This window comes from Bufo bufo, chromosome 2, assembly GCF_905171765.1.
Source record: "Bufo bufo chromosome 2, aBufBuf1.1, whole genome shotgun sequence".
Classification (NCBI taxonomy): Eukaryota; Metazoa; Chordata; class Amphibia; order Anura; family Bufonidae; genus Bufo; species Bufo bufo.
In genome coordinates, this window is record NC_053390.1 from 48,811,950 (window position 1) to 48,831,778 (window position 19,829).

General features: G+C 39.6%; 1 protein-coding gene across 14 annotated transcripts in view; it reads left to right on the plus strand.

Annotated features, from left to right (window-relative positions):
• TCF4 (transcription factor 4) overlaps positions 1 to 19,829 on the plus strand; it is a 384,023-nt gene that overhangs the window by 262,982 nt on the left and 101,212 nt on the right. The window contains exon 1 of one of the 14 annotated variants that reach the window (XM_040421043.1): positions 4,071 to 4,254. The exons of 10 other annotated variants lie outside the window; for them this stretch is intronic. In XM_040421043.1, the coding sequence (XP_040276977.1) occupies positions 4,186 to 4,254 (69 nt within the window). In that variant the 5' untranslated portion in view covers positions 4,071 to 4,185. Of the gene's footprint in view, positions 1 to 4,070; positions 4,255 to 19,829 lie in introns of those variants that run through there. 3 more of the 14 variants (XM_040421042.1, XM_040421045.1, XM_040421044.1) reach the window with 3 other exon arrangements.

Here is a 19,829-nt window from a genome sequence, read left to right on the forward strand (position 1 = left end):
GGGGGAGGTTTTTATATGCCAGGCGCTGGCTTAGCTAATTTGTCTGCTTTGGGTTTTATTTGTCTGCTCTGTGTATATTATACAGAAATCAGGTGTAACCTGCGCACAAAGATGTGTTTCTATCCACAGCCTTTATGTAGCGCCAGATCGTGTAGATTAGGAGTCTGAACTAAATGTGCTCGTGGCGGACATTCATCCAGACCGCTGTTCTCCAGGAGCGTCTGGATTCCCCCTGTGCAGCAGCAGGAGGATGCACCACATTTCTGTAGAGGAGCGGGCCGCGACACCGTCCAAAATCTACAGCAGACTCCCCTTTTCTCGACACTTCTGAAAAGAGGATTGAAGGGGAAAAAGTTGCAGATTTTGCCGCAAAAATGGCATGTGACAAAAAATCACTCAATGATTGTCCCACCATTGTGTTTTATCTGTCTTATTGATCATTTTTTCTATCATATCTATCATCTATGTGATATCTGTTATCTTATATCTATCATCTATGTGATATCTGTTATCTTATATCTATCATCTATCTCTCTACTTTTACTTCTCCTATCATCCATTTATTGTCTATTTACCTTAGGTCTCCTATCTATTATCCTGTCTGTCTTTGCATCTACCTATCTATCTATCTATCTATTATCTATCCTCTATCTATCATTATCTATCTATTATCTATCTATCTATCTATCTATTATCTATCTATTATCTATCCTCTATCTATCATTATCTATCTATTATCTATCTATCTATCTATCTATCTATTATCTATCTATTATCTATCTATCTATCTATCTATCTATCTATTATCTATCCTCTATCTATCATTATCTATCTATTATCTATCTATCTATCTATCTATTATCTATCTATTATCTATCTATCTATTATCTATCTATCTATCTATCTATCTATTATCTATCTATCTATTATCTATCTATCTATCTATCTATTATCTATCTATCTATCTATCTATCTATCTATCTATCTATTATCTATCTATCTATTATTTATCTATCTATCTATCTATCTTATATCTATCTATCTATTATCTATCTCATATCTATCTATCTATCTATCTATATATCTACTATACATTAATCACGTATCTCATATCTATCCATCAATCTAGTTGTATATCTTTAGTTCTCCTATCATCCATTTATTGTCTATCTATCACTTAGGGCAAATCCAAATGCAAAAATCTGCAAAAACAGCTTCCCCTTAACTATGATTATTTACAGTACTGATCTCTTACAGAGTATGAGGATCTATTACAGGTTGGAACTGACTTTTGTCTTTTTTCCGACCTTAACAACTATGTAAATCTTTCTATCTAATATATGATATCCATCTCCTATCTATCCCTCTATATCTATCTATCATTCTACGGTTCTACCTATCATCTATCTATCTCATATCTATCTATCTATCTATCTCTATATCTATCTCATATCTATCTCTATATCTATCTCATATCTATCTATCTATCTATCTATCTATCTCATATCTATCTCATATCTATCTATCTATCTATCTATCATATATCTATCTCATATCTATCTATTATCTATCTCATATCTATCTATATAATATCTCATATCTATCTGTCTCATATCTATCCCTCCCTGTCATGTCCCCCTCTCATGTAGTATGGATACAATGCAGCCCTGCACCTCTCCGCTCACAGGGGCCTATCCAATGATGAGGGTCAGTCGGACAATTGAATGGCAGGTTGCGTCTATTAAGTGAAGTTCTCCACGTGTCCCCCCCCCCCTTTCCTTCCTCCCCAGCTTCCGATTTTACGTTGCTGTACACACATTGACCTGTTGTCGCCCAGCCTGGTGGTATAGGACACGCAGGGTGGTTGAAAGGTTACGACCGTGATCCTGTCACACTGACATCTAACTGTTTTAATGACAAAAAAATCTGCAAAGCATGAAATTGGAATGAAATGTGTGATTATAATTCAAGTACTGTTTACCCAAAGCCCCGGGGACTTTCTGAATAAATACAGAGCGAGTGAGTTAGATAAACCTCTGCTTATTCCTTATGCTGTTCTAGAAAAAACCCCATAAGACTATGGGAGGGGTAGGTAGAACTTTCTACGGGTAAACTTTTCTTACTGGCAATAAGCGTCATTTTATAATTTTTTTTATTCCGTCTCTTCCGCCTTCTTTTCTACCGTGCGCCGCTGTAAGAAAATAGGTATTGTGAATTATTAAAGTTGATTCTAGAAGAATAGCTCTACGCTCGAATGGCATTTATTTCGGCATATGCAAATGATTTAGTTTCGTTTGGGATGAGTTCCCAGGAGCCCTTCTTTCCTATGATGCTCTGAATTTGGCAAGCGCCAGCTATTTTTTTTTTTTTCTGTATTTTTTTTTTTGTCTTGTGGTGGTGGTGGTGGGGGGGAGAGTTTGGTACAGTGTCAAGAATATAAAGACCTATAGTCCTCCCCACCTTATGAATTATGAGATTTTTATTAGCGAACATAGGGAAAAAGTAGGAAGATTTGTGTCCGCGTAACGTCGTCTGATCGCCGCGATCGACTGGGGATTTTTTTGTTCTTTTCAAGTGCGATCAATTTTGGCTTTTCTATTCGAGATGAATGGAAGGGACGAGTCTATATTATCCGCGTCGCACTTGCCAAAAATGCTTGAGAGAGAGTGCGAAAGGAGGGGTATTCCTATTTATGAGTCGATTAAAAATAAAAAAAATTAAAATGACGACAAAAATACAAAGTGCAGCACCGGCGCGCGGTAATAACACACAAAGCCTGGTGAATATGAACGCAGAAATGGTTAAACATCACTTCAGGAACAGGAATATTGATAACAGTTTTTCATTTCATTTTTATTTATTTTTTATTACCGGCATTTTATTTATTTTTATTTCTATTATTACGGCATCTATATGTTATCTATATATTATTATATATTTAGATTAAAATTGAATACTTTTTATATTCAATTTTTACTTATTTAGATGTCATATCGTTTTTGTATGAATAGTTTGTATTATTTTTATGATGTCTTTATTGATCTATTATTAATATACGTTTATCTCTTTATCTTTTATATTCATATTTTATAGTATTTTTATGTTTATCTATTATAAATTTAGCTTTTTATATTCATATTATATACATATATATTATTTTTATTTATATATTTTAGATGTTTATTTATGTATTTTTAGATTTTTGTATCATTTTTTACCCTCAAAAAAATATCCAGCTGGGAGGAGCAATGGGATATGTATAATTCCCTTCCTTTTCCCATTCCCCCCCCCCCTCGATATACTTGTTTAGCCGAATGTTGACCACAGAGGCAGGATCACATACTGGTTCTTTTCCCTTCCGCTAGGTTAGAATGGTTTTTATTTATTTATTACTATTTTCACCCCCCCTCCCCAACCAACCCACCAATATCCCCCCCCCCCCCACCACACCCCCTTCCTTTTCTGAACTGGGTTCCCAAGCAGCTGCGTACAATGCTGGGAGCCTGCCAGGAGCAGAGACAGATGGTATAGTTATTAGATGTGCATCATACGAATCCCTTCCTGCCACTCGCTTTTTAATCAAATTAAAACAAAAAAAGAAAGAGAGGGAGAGAGAGAGAGGGGGAGTCAATTAACTGCATTTGTATTCTGCACAATTATGGACCTTCTCCTACTTTTACCCCAAGGCAGTTAAGTGGAAATTTTAAGGGGAAGAAATAAAGGAGGGGGAGAGCTGAAAAATCCAACATTTCCACGCAAAAAAAAAAAAATCTGAAGAAGAACCGGATTTGGATGATAATTTTTCAATTTTTTTTTTTTTTACTTTTTTTAAAACGACCGAAGGAACCAATCTAAAGAAAACATGGAAAAGTTGAATCTCTCTCTTGCATGCACTTGGAATTACAGCTAAGTCAGTGCTGGGATGCTTTCCAGAATCACTGTGGAAAGTTAGCTGTCGTCTGACAGGAGAGTGTACTAGCCACCTCCTCTCCCACCACCACCCCCTCCTCTCCACCTCCCCACCCGAACGTCAGGAATGGTCTCTCCCTGCTTTGCATATTCACCATGCTTGGCCTGGCCATATGGGAAAATGCAAGTGAAGGAATTGTTGTGAAAAAAGGGACAGCGAGTTTGAAATAAAAAGTTGTTAAGAGTGGGACAGAGGAGAAAAAAGAACCCGACACTATGTATTGCGCATACCCAATCCCGGGACTGGGCGGAAACTCTTTGATGTACTACTATAATGGGAAAGCGGTAAGAGAAAGTCTGTAATTAAAGGTGTAATTTTGACAAGTTTTATTGTCGTAGGAATGCGGATCACATGAACGATTGGGGCTGCGAGCATCGCTGCGACTGCTGCTGTGAGCGAAGGATGAGAGAGAAAAAAAAAAACTTTAAAAAAAAGCAGGAGTAGCTGCAGAATGCTGTGTTGTGTCTCCCTCTCCTCTGTGTTCGTCTTCTTGTGTCTAATCCCTCTGTGCGCCCTCAACTTGTGCTTTTCCAGACCCCCGCTACTACTACGTCGCCTATAGACACAGACCTGGACAGATGTAGCAGAGCCGAATTTGTCATCGAACTCTCTGAGGGCTGCCTGCTTTCGTAACTCTCTGAGGCTTTCACGATGGGAGTCTGCCGGCGGTCTTGTGTAATATCTCCTTGCTTAACGACCAATCCGGCTCTGCTGCAAAAAAAAAAAAAAAAACACAAACTGTTAAAATGTACATTTGTGCTTGTAGGTGATGTGTGTGTGTGTGTGTGCACCCCACGTCCACGCCAGTATCTTAATGCAGGACTGTATGGCAAAAATATTATTTTTGAGCAAAAAAAAAGAAAAAAGTGTGTCGAGATGCTGCGATACAATTTTTAATGATGATGTCGTGATGTTATTTAAAAAAAAATAAAAAATATTGTAATGCTTTTTATTGGCCTGGGTGGAATAGAAAGTTTTTGGATTTTTTTTGCTTTCTTTTTTTATTTCCATGAATGTTGATTTTTACCGTACAATTGGCACAGTGTTTCTCCTCCTGTTTTGTGAGGTTTTCCAGATCGGTTTTCTGTCCAGAGGTAACCTGAGGAAAATCAGTCAGGGAGACAGGCTGGAGGGGAGAGCAATGTGCTAGACGCAGGGTGGAAGGGGGAAAAACCTGCGGATTCTCTGTGGAGTCTAATGTAGGATGTATACAATGTAACAATTGCAACATTTGAATATTTATAGAATTTGCACGTTTTGGGGGGTTTTCTTTTGCTTCTTTTTGATGGATTTCGGTGCACATATGTGGGATTACACAAGTATGTGTGGCATTTGGCTCCCTAGTTCAGCTGCAGGTTTTCTATTACCATCTGGAAGTTGATTTTCCTCTTGCCCCTGTGCCATGGGAAAGAAAAGGGATTTTCGTCTCTAAAGGGAGGGGGGGGGGGGAATACAACAAAAAACAACATGTGTTAAAGCAATGTCATGGTGAAAACATGCAGTCACAATTTCACATTTGTATAGTTTTACCCTCTCACTTAATCAGGTCCTTTACTGGTCCCAGGTCAGGGGGCAAGGGGCCAACAGGAAGGTGCTCCTGTCACACTGTCCTGCTAGGCCCATTACCCCCTGAGGGTCAAGGACGCATATTTGGGAACCTTTTTTAATTTATTGGGTATTAGATAGATAGATATGAGATAGATAGATAGATACAAAATAGATAAATATGATATATATAAAACAGATAGACAAGTAGACAGGTAGATAGATGGATATGACAGAAAGATGGATAGATAGTAGATAGATAGTAGATGGATAGTAGATGGATGGATAGATGGTAGATGGATAGTAGATGGATGGATAGATACATAGATGGATAGATAGATATCTGATAAATGATGGACAGATAAACATAGATATAATATAGATAGATAGGGTTAACATCATTTGCAAGAGCAAGCAGGAAAATTGTACAGAAACTCTGCAAAATTGCACCTAAAGCTTGTGGGAATTGACAAAAATTCCATTGTATGCCAACTGCAAGCTGTGAATAAATTAATAAAGATTCAAAAATGTCAAAATAAAATCTCAAAATGTCATAAAAAACTCTACAATTGGTGCTGATGACAAAAATATACAGAAAAAAAAAAAAAAAAAAAAAAATGATGCCCCCCTGGACCTGTATCAATAGCGGCTTTGTGCAAAAAAATAAAAATAAACTAATGTAAATGTGAAATTTTGGTAACTGTGAGCATCTTTTGTAATGGTGGGCGATCGGTGCGGAAGTTGTGTAAACCGCGAGGGTCTTTTCGTCGACGTTGCTGAATCTTTACCGTAATTTTTTTTTTAAAAACGTCGGCGCGACACACAGGTTTTTGTTTATGATAGAGCGGGTATTGTTCTGGCAGGGATTTTGCGTTGTATGCTTTTTGATATTGTGCCAGGCATCTTGCAGAGAATGTGTGTGCCATGTGTGTGCCCGCTCGAAATGTACTTCGCAGCCTCTGTTCTTTTTTTTTTTTTTTTGGGGGATGGGGGGGGGGGGGGGGGGGGGGTTCGCCATGACTTTTAGCTTATCATATGACCACCTTATATGTGCGGACTCACCTTTAGATTAGTTTGGGCCACATCTGTTATAGCGCTTTCTATATATTTGTAGATGCGTTTAACCTTTTGACCTTTTCCCCCCAAAAATGACAAATTTATCAAACCAAAAATTTCAAAAATTCTTAAAAGTGTGTAAAAAATAATTATTGGCCCACAGTTCCTTCTTTTTCCGTGCACTACTTCCCCCTATGCTGAGGAATTTCAAGGCATCACTAATAAATCATCCCTCTGCAGAAAACACACGGTGGTGTCCATAGACCTTACAGCACATTCCATGGTATAAGATAAGTAGCACTGATTAAATAGTTCATGCTCTGCAGATGTAGCAGAGCTGAGGCTGTCACTTCTTTCTGTCACCTAGGAGTTGATTTTGGGGGTTACCATACTTCCTCCTGGAGAGCGCTTTAAACGCAAGGCCTGTGTGGAACAGCCACTTAATATTGTGACAAACTTGACTCTGCTACTTTGGTCTCCCGCGTGGCCACTTGTGTTGCAGCAGTATCATGAAATGGCTGTACCTCTTCGGCCTCCTTATGACGTGAGGTGCAGGCTATATTATGGGGAGACGTTCTCGGATCAGATGGGAGAGGGGCGCTGGGGCTGCTGCACCTGGACGGTGGCGCTAATGACTGGGCTCATGGCTCCTGGGGATTTTGGGTCTTTTCTGCACCTAAGTGGTTGAGATCATCCATCACAAATATGCGCATGACTTATATCATTGACACAAACCTACAATTACACTAATTGCCCCCGCGTCTTGTCCTTGCACTCGGAATTCTCACACTATATCTGCATAAGTATCCATAAGAGGGGCAAGGGGGGGGGGCGGTCCGGGGGGCCCCTGTCTGTGCAGGGCTGGAAATAAAAAATTGTTTATAAATCTTACTGAAAATATTTAGAATTAGAAGCAAACAGATAATGTTCAAGGTCTGCAGTGTATAAGTGTCTACATGTATGTGTGTACAGTATATGTGTGTGTACAGTATATGTGTGTGTACAGTATATGTGTGTGTACAGTATATGTGTGTGTACAGTATATGTGTGTGTACAGTATATGTGTGTAGTCTTATGTATATTATATGTATGTGTATTGTGTGTCTTATGTATATGTGTCTACATGTATGTGTGTACAGTATATGTGTGTGTACAGTATATGTGTGTGTACAGTATATGTGTGTAGTCTTATGTATATATGTGTGTAATAATGTGTGTCTTCTGTATATTATATGTGTGTACAGTATATGTGTGTAGTCTTATGTATATTATATGTATGTGTATTGTGTGTCTTATGTATATGTGTCTACATGTATGTGTGTAGTCTTATGTATATATGTGTGTACAGTATATGTGTGTGTATTCATGTGTGTCTTATGTATATATGTGTGTGTACAGTATATGTGTGTAATAATGTGTGTCTTATGTATATTATATGTGTGTACAGTATATGTGTATTTGTGTATATTAATGTGTATGTTTTAAGTGTGTATGTGTACAGTCGTATTCATGTGTGTGCATGTATATGTAGGTGTGTGTGTATTTATGTATGTGTCTATGTACTGTATGTATACATGTGCATGTTTATGTGTGTATGTGTACAGTTATATGTATGTGTTTATTCATGTGTGTGCTTGTATGTATATGTAGGTGTGTGTATATTTGAATGTGTGCATTTATATGTACCATATGTATGTGTTTGGTATGTATGTTTATATATGTGTGTGTGTATTTATGGGTTTGCTTACGTATATCTACAGTATATATGTACACACATATATACACATTCACCTACATATATTTGTGTAGTTCTTATATTAATGTCTGTATATGCCTGTGTATATGTACATGTGCACTTTCTGCATATACATGTATGTGTGAATGTATATATATATACTGCATACACACACTAATAACACCTATAGTGCGTTAGACGTGTATTATAGCTCTACACACGGTTTTATACTGATATGTAATGTGCACATTGTATGTAGATTTATTATTTTCCACAGTATTTTATCTTTTGCTTCATTCATCAGATGATATTGTAGATGGCTGTATACATGTAATGGGGGGGGGCTGTGATACCTGCCCTCCTCTGTAACATCACTGGGCCAGATGACAAACTCAGCTCAGCATAGTCTCTTTTTTTATTGCTTTTCCTTTAGAAGCTTATGATGTTCTCGGGTTCACATATGACATTCATTGCTGCACCCCCCCCCCCCCCCTCTATAAACTAGGGAGGGGGGGGGGGGCACATGGACTCTGTGTTGTATTGGGGATGCTCCATGGAGCCTCTTCAAAGTTTTGGCCTATTTTTTTTTTTTCTTTTTGTTCTTCGGCTGGGGGCACCAGCGACGTGTAATGGCTTCAAATACCTTTCCCACTGTCAGGAAATTGAGCTGAAGGAAAGTTTGTTTCCTGTTTCAGTTGAAATGTGTTCCTCATTTACTGTGTTTAGGGTGAAACTTTTGGCATTTTGGGTCCTTTCTTGTTTATTGTGATTTGGAGCAGGGTGGGCAATAGGTGGCACCATGTTGTCACAGGTTTAGGATTCACCAGGCCTTGCTTTGGGTATTTCTTCTGGCACAGTCTGATATGCAGGACCTGTATCTTTAAAAGGCGGGATTACCCAAAAATGGTGACACAGATATGGTTCAGACCTTGGCAGGTGTAGCAGAGCTGAGTTTGTCACTGTAGAAGTAGAACATGCTTGCCAGATGCTGGACCAAAAAGTCTATCAATAGCAGCAGTGTAGTTTGTCAGGTGTAGTAGAGCTGTGTTTGCCACTGTAGATGTAGAGGAGCTTAGTTTGTCAGCTGCTGGATACTAAAGTCTATCATTAGCCGCAGTGTAGATTTTGTCAGGTGTAGTAGAGCTGTGTTTGTCATTTATACAACTGCGACAGTGCTGTATAGGGATTTGTCAGATGCAGCAAACCAGAGCCTGACAGATGTAGTAGAGTTGAGTTTGCAAAATGCAGGATCCCAAAGTCTGTGTGATGTATCAGTGCTTCAAGTATTTAAAAAAAAACAAAACGTGTTTGCCATATGTAGGATTGTACAGTTTGATCTAGCAGAGCTGTGTTTGTTAAATGTATAAGTGATGATCAGATGCAGGATACATTAGTCAAATGGCAGTGGTGCTGAGTTTGTCATCGAGAGCTGAGTTGTGTTTGTCATCTGTTGGGTTGCTGGGCTTGTCATAAGTAGCAGAGCTGAGTGTGTATGAAGCTTTTCATCACTCGTCCTCTTCATGGGCTAGTCATCCTGCAGATCTGTTCTTATCGGGGTGCACAGGGATATTAGGGGCGCACACGTCTGCACCAGTGACATGGCACGGCCATCAGGTGTGATTCCTGTGGTTGCTACAATCAGACACCTTGTCACTGGTGAATCTAAGGTTGGATTACTGGATGGTTAGGCTCCGTTCACACCTGTCTTGGGGGCCGAGTCACAGATGAGCTATATAACCATTAAAATGCTGGGGGTACCCGCCAGACCACGGCTATAATTAGTGGGGCGCTCCGGCGTCATTTATACAGACAGACCCGGCGCTTCTGCTCTTATAGCGGAACAGATTAAGGCCTCTTGCACACAAACGTATTTTCATTCCGTGTCCGTTACGGGTTTTTTGCGGGCCGTATACGGAACCATTCATATCAATGGGTCCATTAAAAAAACGGAAGGTGCTCCGTGTGCATTCCGTTTCCGCATTTCCGTTATGCAAAAAAATAGAACATGTCCTATTATTGTCCACATTACGGACAAGGGTAGTACGGTTCTATGAAGGGCCAGCTGTTCCGTTCCGCAAAGTACAGAATGCACACAGACGTCATCCGTATTTTTTGCGGATCCGTTTTTTGTCGACCGCAAAATACATACGGTTGTGTGCATGAGGCCTAATGGATGCAATAGCACAAATAGATAGTTAGGTAGATAGATATGAGAGAGAGATAGATAGATATGAGAGAGAGATAGATAGATAGATAGATAGATAGATAGATAGATAGATAGATAGATAGATAGATAGATAGATAGATAGATAGATAGATAGATAGATAGATGATATATAATAGATAGATATGAGAGAGAGATAGATAGATAGATAGATAGATAGATAGATGATATATAATAGATAGATAGATAGATAGATAGATAGATAGATAGATAGATAGATAATAGATAGGAGATAGATATGAGAGATATGATAGATAGATAGATAGATAGATAGATAGATAGATAGATAGATAGATATGAGATAGATAGATAGATAGATAGATAGATAGATAGATAGATAGATAGATAGATAGATAGATATGAGATAGATAGATAATAGATAGATAGATAGATAATAGATAGATAGATAGATAGATAGATAGATAATAGATAGATAGATAGATAGATAGATAGATATGAGATCGATGGATATCAGATACATAGACAGATAGACACAGACAGACATAGATAATCAGATAGATAAATATGAGATATATAGATGGATACAGTAGATAGAAGGATAGATATGGTATATACGTGTACCAGTGTATATTTCCGTGCTGGTCACACATACACCCGATGTCCCCGCTGGGTCCTTCCGTCTTTGGGAATAGGGGCTGGCTGTGATGTAATCCTTCCGTCCTCTGTAGATAATTGCTCTTTCGTTTTGCCCAGTATTTTCATGCCAGCAGAAATGCCAGGGCCCAGCTATGTCAGTGTGCTGACCCCCGGTGCCAGTCTCTCTGGTGCATGGATGTAGTGCTGTGAGTGACTGGGGAAGGCAATGAGTTTGGTGGTCTCCGCGCCACCACAGAAGTATGGAGTCAGCGGCTCCTCTCCAGGGGCCCGGACTGTGAAGAATAAATTACACTCGTCCTGAGACCCCTCATTGTTTGAGTAATTGCTGGGGGAAGTTGGGTTACAGCTGTTGAGAAGGCCTGCCGGTGTACATGGTAATGCAGGCCCGATAAGCCTGTATCACACCAGCTGTATGGCAGGCTGGATACAAATGCAGCAGAGCTGAATGTGTCATTTAACCCTTTCATGCAGCTTGATCACCCTGTGCCTGAAAATAATATAATAGGTTTCCTCAGCTGCGTTGTATAAAACTACAGACTCGCAACCACTACCTCTCACAAACTGAGCTCTGCTACATCTAACAAATTAAGCTCTGTAATCCCTCGGGGGCAGTTCGGTTGCAGCTGTTGAGAAGACCCACTGGTATGCATGGTAATGCAAGCCTGATAAGGCTTTATCAAAGCAGCTGTATGGCAAGCTGGATACAGATGTAGCAGAGCTAAAGTTGTCATTTATCTCATTGAAGCTGCAGCCATTATGCATCTTGATAAATCTGTAATGGAAGATAACATGGTAGGTATTTTTGGTGTCTCATATAACATTAAAGACAAGGTTTTGCACCACTACCTCTAACAAACATAGCTCTGCTGCATCCATAATTCCAGAGGCAGAAGGGACGTGGGAGGTTGACATAGGCCTGATAAGCTTTTATCAAACCAGCTGCACTGCAGCTGGGATGCAGACGTAGCAGAGCTGAGTTTGTCTTTGGTGCCTCTATGACGTAGGTTCGCTTGCATTTTCATCTAAACCAACAGATCTGGTTCAGCAATACAACAAATTAAGCTCTGCTACATCTGTAATCCCCGGGGAAGAAGGGGAGGTTGCTTGCAGATGTTCAGAAGACCTGATGGTGTACGTGGTAATATAACCCGGATAACCGCTTATCAAGCCAGCTGTACTGCAGACGCGATACAGATGTAGCAGAGCTGAATTTGGTCATTCACTCTGAATCGAACGTAAATTTACTCAAAGGTTCAGCTCTGCTATATCTAACAGACCCTGTTGTGCAAGAGATGATAGGATTAACGGAAGTCCGCAGGATACCCTATATTGATTCCTTCTTTGAGTTACGCAACATGATTAACTCAGCTCAGCTACATCTTTACTTTATTTAGCAAACCTACTTGTGCGTCAGGTGATATCGTAGGTCTAAGTACAGTCCGATGGAAAATCACAGATTACCTATTGAGATTCCACTCGTGAGTTATGCTATGCGACAAACTCAGCACTGCTACACCACGTATAATGCATTTTACTGGTGAGCAAACTCCCGCCACACCGTGATGCCCCCGATACTGATGGATCTGCTCCCACGGTGTCGTGTTTGATATACATCTGCTGTGATCTACCGCACCTGGGAAGCTTTCACTGTCTTATCCCCCCCCCCCCCCCCCTCCATTACTTTAATCATCTTGCGGTATCGACTCAGGATTTCATACAAAACATTTCCAGGTTTCGACTCTGCGGATAATGAAATGCTCCATAAAACAAGATCCAAATGAAATGTAACATCTGAGCGCGGCATTAAATGGCCCCCGATTGAATAAGCGCGCAGAGCCCTGGGCCCTTTGAAGTCTAGGAGACACACTGGGGCTCTGTGTCTCGGACATGAGGGTCAGTGTGTTGGGAAACCACCGAGGCTCTGCTGCGCAGCACATCAAACGCACATCTTCCTTCTGAGAAGAGCAACTTTATGCATTTGGTGTTTTTCTGTTTTTTTTTGCCTTTTCTAACATGTTTGAGACACATGGAGGCAAAATCGACGTTTACCGTATAGGAGTTCAAAGGAAAGCTGCGCAATCCCGCATGCCGGCGCCGTGACCATACCCGCAGGTTATTGGTCCGGTTTTATCTGTGAGGTGTAGGGGTCCTTTTGTTTTTTGGTTTGTTTTTACTATTACTATTTTTGTTGTTGTCATACAATCGGGTTGGACCAATCTGTGGCCCAGTTCATTGCTCTGATATCATCTGTTGTCCATTTCTATCTATAGTTCTCTCTCCTCGTGAACGTCTCCTGATGCTCCCAGTATCACTTCCCCCCCCCCCTCCCAAACAATGGTAACCGTGGAGCAGCCATCATATCCAAATCAAAAGTATAATAGTATAACACTGCTGAAGCTTTATAACGGTACTGTGGCTTTATAATAGGATAGCAGATCTATAACGGTACTGTGGCTGTATAATAGGATAGCAGATCTATAACAGTACTGTGGCTGTATAATAGGATAGCAGATCTATAACGGTACTGTGGCTGTATAATAGGATAGCAGATCTATAACAGTACTGTGGCTGTATAATAGGATAGCAGATCTATAACAGTCCTGTGGCTTTATAATAGGATAGCAGATCTATAACAGTACTGTGGCTTTATAATAGGATAGCAGATCTATAACGGTACTGTGGCTGTATAATAGGATAGCAGATCTATAAAAATCCTGTGGCTTTATAATAGGATAGCAGATCTATAACAGTCCTGTGGCTTTATAATAGGATAGCATATCTATAACAGTACTGTGGCTGTATAATAGGATAGCAGATCTATAACAGTCCTGTGGCTGTATAATAGGATAGCAGATCTATAACGGTACTGTGGCTGTATAATAGGATAGCAGATCTATAACAGTACTGTGGCTGTATAATAGGATAGCAGATCTATAACGGTACTGTGGCTGTATAATAGGATAGCAGATCTATAACGGTACTGTGGCTGTATAATAGGATAGCAGATCTATAACAGTCCTGTGGCTTTATAATAGGATAGCAGATCTATACCGGTACTGTGGCTGTATAATAGGATAGCAGATCTATAACGGTACTGTGGCTGTATAATAGGATAGCAGATCTATAACAGTACTGTGGCTGTATAATAGGATAGCAGATCTATAACGGTACTGTGGCTGTATAATAGGATAGCAGATCTATAACGGTACTGTGGCTGTATAATAGGATAGCAGATCTATAACAGTACTGTGGCTGTATAATAGGATAGCAGATCTATAACAGTACTGTGGCTGTATAATAGGATAGCAGATCTATAACAGTCCTGTGGCTTTATAATAGGATAGCAGATCTATAACAGTACTGTGGCTTTATAATAGGATAGCAGATCTATAACGGTACTGTGGCTGTATAATAGGATAGCAGATCTATAACAGTCCTGTGGCTTTATAATAGGATAGCAGATCTATAAAAATCCTGTGGCTTTATAATAGGATAGCAGATCTATAACAGTCCTGTGGCTTTATAATAGGATAGCATATCTATAACAGTACTGTGGCTGTATAATAGGATAGCAGATCTATAACAGTCCTGTGGCTGTATAATAGGATAGCAGATCTATAACGGTACTGTGGCTGTATAATAGGATAGCAGATCTATAACAGTACTGTGGCTGTATAATAGGATAGCAGATCTATAACGGTACTGTGGCTGTATAATAGGATAGCAGATCTATAACAGTACTGTGGCTGTATAATAGGATAGCAGATCTATAACGGTACTGTGGCTGTATAATAGGATAGCAGATCTATAACAATCCTGTGGCTTTATAATAGGATAGCAGATCTATAAGGCCTCTTTCACACGGGCGTTGCTGAAAAATGCGCGGGTGCGTTGCGGGAACACCCGCGATTTTTCCGCGCGAGTGCAATACATTGTAATGCGTTTTGCACTCGCGTGAGAAAAATCGTGCGTGTTTGGTACCCAAACCCGAACTTCTTCACAGAAGTTCGGGCTTGGGATCGGTGTTCTGTGGATTGTATTATTTTCCCTTATAACATGGTTATAAGGGAAAATAATAGCATTCTGAATACAGAATGAAAAGTAAAATAGCACTGGAGGGGTTAAAAAAAATAAAAAATAATTTAACTCACCTTAATCCACTTGATAGCGCAGCCGGCATCTGCTTCTGTATTCTTTTCTTTAGGACCTGGCTAAAGGACCTTCGATGACATCACTCCGGTCATCACATGGTACGTCACATGATCTTTTACCATGGTGAATCACCATGGTAAAAGATCATGTGACGTACCATGTGATGACCGGAGTGACGTCATCCCAGGTCCTTAAACTATAGTTAATGCTCTCCACAGGTCCTATACAGTAAAAGAGTCAGACGGAGATGCCCGCATCGCGAGCAAGTGGATTAAGGTGAGTTAAATGATTTTTTATTTTTTTTAACCCCCTCCAGCCCTGTTTTACTTAGCATTCAGTATTCAGAATGCTATTATTTTCCCTTATAACCATGTTATAAGGGAAAATAATAAGGTTCGGGTCTCCATCCCGATCGTCTCCTAGCAACCGTGCGTGAAAATCGCACCGCATCCGCACTTGCTTGCGGATGCTTGCGATTTTCACGCAACCCCATTCATTTCTATGGGGCCTGCGTTACGTGAAAAACGCACAAAGAGGAGCATGCTGCGATTTTCACGCAACGCAAAAGTGATGCGTGAAAATCACCGCTCGTGTGCACAGCCCCATAGAAATGAATGGGTCAGTATTCAGTGCGGGTGCAATGCGGTCACCTCCCGCATCGCATCCGCGCGGAATACTCGCTCGTGTGAAAGGGGCCTAACAGTCCTGTGGCTTTATAATAGGATAGCAGATCTATAACAGTCCTGTGGCTTTATAATAGGATAGCAGATCTATAACAGTACTGTGGCTGTATAATAGGATAGCAGATCTATAACGGTACTGTGGCTGTATAATAGGATAGCAGATCTATAACAGTCCTGTGGCTGTATAATAGGATAGCAGATCTATAACGGTACTGTGGCTGTATAATAGGATAGCAGATCTATAACGGTACTGTGGCTTTATAATAGGATAGCAGATCTATAACAGTACTGTGGCTGTATAATAGGATAGCAGATCTATAACAGTCCTGTGGCTTTATAATAGGATAGCAGATCTATAACAGTACTGTGGCTGTATAATAGGATAGCAGATCTATAACGGTACTGTGGCTGTATAATAGGATAGCAGATCTATAACAGTCCTGTGGCTGTATAATAGGATAGCAGATCTATAACAGTCCTGTGGCTTTATAATAGGATAGCAGATCTATAACGGTACTGTGGCTGTATAATAGGATAGCAGATCTATAACAGTACTGTGGCTGTATAATAGGATAGCAGATCTATAACAGTACTGTGGCTGTATAATAGGATAGCAGATCTATAACAGTACTGTGGCTGTATAATAGGATAGCAGATCTATAACGGTACTGTGGCTTTATAATAGGATAGCAGATCTATAACGGTACTGTGGCTGTATAATAGGATAGCAGATCTATAACGGTACTGTGGCTGTATAATAGGATAGCAGATCTATAACAGTACTGTGGCTGTATAATAGGATAGCAGATCTATAACGGTACTGTGGCTGTATAATAGGATAGCAGATCTATAACAGTCCTGTGGCTTTATAATAGGATAGCAGATCTATAACAGTACTGTGGCTGTATAATAGGATAGCAGATCTATAACGGTACTGTGGCTGTATAATAGGATAGCAGATCTATAACGGTACTGTGGCTTTATAATAGGATACCAGATCTATAACGGTACTGTGGCTGTATAATAGGATAGCAGATCTATAACGGTACTGTGGCTGTATAATAGGATAGCAGATCTATAACGGTACTGTGGCTGTATAATAGGATAGCAGATCTATAACGGTACTGTGGCTGTATAATAGGATAGCAGATCTATAACGGTACTGTGGCTGTATAATAGGATAGCAGATCTATAACAGTCCTGTGGCTGTATAATAGGATAGCAGATCTATACCGGTACTGTGGCTGTATAATAGGATAGCAGATCTATAACGGTACTGTGGCTGTATAATAGGATAGCAGATCTATAACGGTACTGTGGCTGTATAATAGGATAGCAGATCTATAACAGTACTGTGGCTTTATAATAGGATAGCAGATCTATAACAGTACTGTGGCTGTATAATAGGATAGCAGATCTATAACAGTACTGTGGCTGTATAATAGGATAGCAGATCTATAACGGTACTGTGGCTTTATAATAGGATAGCAGATCTATAACGGTACTGTGGCTGTATAATAGGATAGCAGATCTATAACGGTACTGTGGCTGTATAATAGGATAGCAGATCTATAACAGTACTGTGGCTGTATAATAGGATAGCAGATCTATAACAGTCCTATGGCTGTATAATAGGATAGCAGATCTATAACAGTACTGTGGCTGTATAATAGGATAGCAGATCTATAACAGTACTGTGGCTGTATAATAGGATAGCAGATCTATAACAGTACTGTGGCTGTATAATAGGATAGCAGATCTATAACAATCCTGTGGCTTTATAATAGGATAGCAGATCTATAACAGTACTGTGGCTGTATAATAGGATAGCAGATCTATAACAGTACTGTGGCTGTATAATAGGATAGCAGATCTATAACAGTACTGTGGCTGTATAATAGGATAGCAGATCTATAACAGTACTGTGGCTGTATAATAGGATAGCAGATCTATAACAGTACTGTGGCTGTATAATAGGATAGCAGATCTATAACAGTACTGTGACTGTATAATAGGATAGCAGATCTATAACGGTACTGTGGCTGTATAATAGGATAGCAGATCTATAACAGTACTGTGGCTTTATAATAGGATAGCAGATCTATAACAGTACTGTGGCTTTATAATAGGATAGCAGATCTATAACAGTACTGTGGCTGTATAATAGGATAGCAGATCTATAACAGTACTGTGGCTGTATAATAGGATAGCAGATCTATAACAGTACTGTGGCTGTATAATAGGATAGCAGATCTATAACAGTACTGTGGCTGTATAATAGGATAGCAGATCTATAACGGTACTGTGACTGTATAATAGGATAGCAGATCTATAACGGTACTGTGGCTGTATAATAGGATAGCAGATCTATAACAGTACTGTGGCTGTATAATAGGATAGCAGATCTATAACGGTACTGTGGCTGTATAATAGGATAGCAGATCTATAACGGTACTGTGGCTGTATAATAGGATAGCAGATCTATAACAGTCCTGTGGCTGTATAATAGGATAGCAGATCTATAACGGTACTGTGGCTGTATAATAGGATAGCAGATCTATAACGGTACTGTGGCTGTATAATAGGATAGCAGATCTATAACGGTACTGTGGCTGTATAATAGGATAGCAGATCTATAACGGTACTGTGGCTGTATAATAGGATAGCAGATCTATAACAGTACTGTGGCTTTATAATAGGATAGCAGATCTATAACGGTACTGTGGCTGTATAATAGGATAGCAGATCTATAACAGTACTGTGGCTGTATAATAGGATAGCAGATCTATAACAGTACTGTGGCTGTATAATAGGATAGCAGATCTATAACGGTACTGTGGCTGTATAATAGGATAGCAGATCTATAACAGTCCTGTGGCTGTATAATAGGATAGCAGATCTATAACGGTCCTGTGGCTGTATAATAGGATAGCAGATCTATAACAGTACTGTGGCTGTATAATAGGATAGCAGATCTATAACATACTGTGGCGGTATAATAGGATAGCAGATCTATAACGTACTGTGGCTGTATAATAGATAGCAGATCTATAACAGTACTGTGGCTGTATAATAGGATAGCAGATCTATAACGGTACTGTGGCTGTATAATAGGATAGCAGATCTATAACAGTCCTGTGCTGTATAATAGGGATAGCAGATCTATAACAGTACTGTGGCTGTATAATAGGATAGCAGATCTATAACGGTAGCTGTGGCTGTATAATAGATAGCAGATCTATAACAGTACTTCTGTGGGCTGTATAATAGGATAGCAGATCTATAACAGTACTGTGGCTTTATAATGGATAGCAGATCTATAACGAGTACTGTGGCTGTATAATAGGATAGCAGATCTATAACGAGTACTGTGGCTTTATAATAGGATAGCAGATCTATAACGGTACTGTGGCTGTATAATAGGATAGCAGATCTATAACAGTACTGTGGCTGTATAATAGGATAGCAGATCTATAACAGTACTGTGGCTTTATAATAGGATAGCAGATCTATAACAGTACTGTGGCTGTATAATAGGATAGCAGATCTATAACAGTACTGTGGCTGTATAATAGGATAGCAGATCTATAACGGTACTGTGGCTGTATAATAGGATAGCAGATCTATAACAATCCTGTGGCTGTATAATAGGATAGCAGATCTATAACAATCCTGTGGCTTTATAATAGGATAGCAGATCTATAACAGTCCTGTGGCTTTATAATAGGATAGCAGATCTATAACAGTCCTGTGGCTTTATAATAGGATAGCAGATCTATAACAATACTGTGGCTTTATAATAGGATAGCAGATCTATAACAGTCCTGTGGCTTTATAATAGGATAG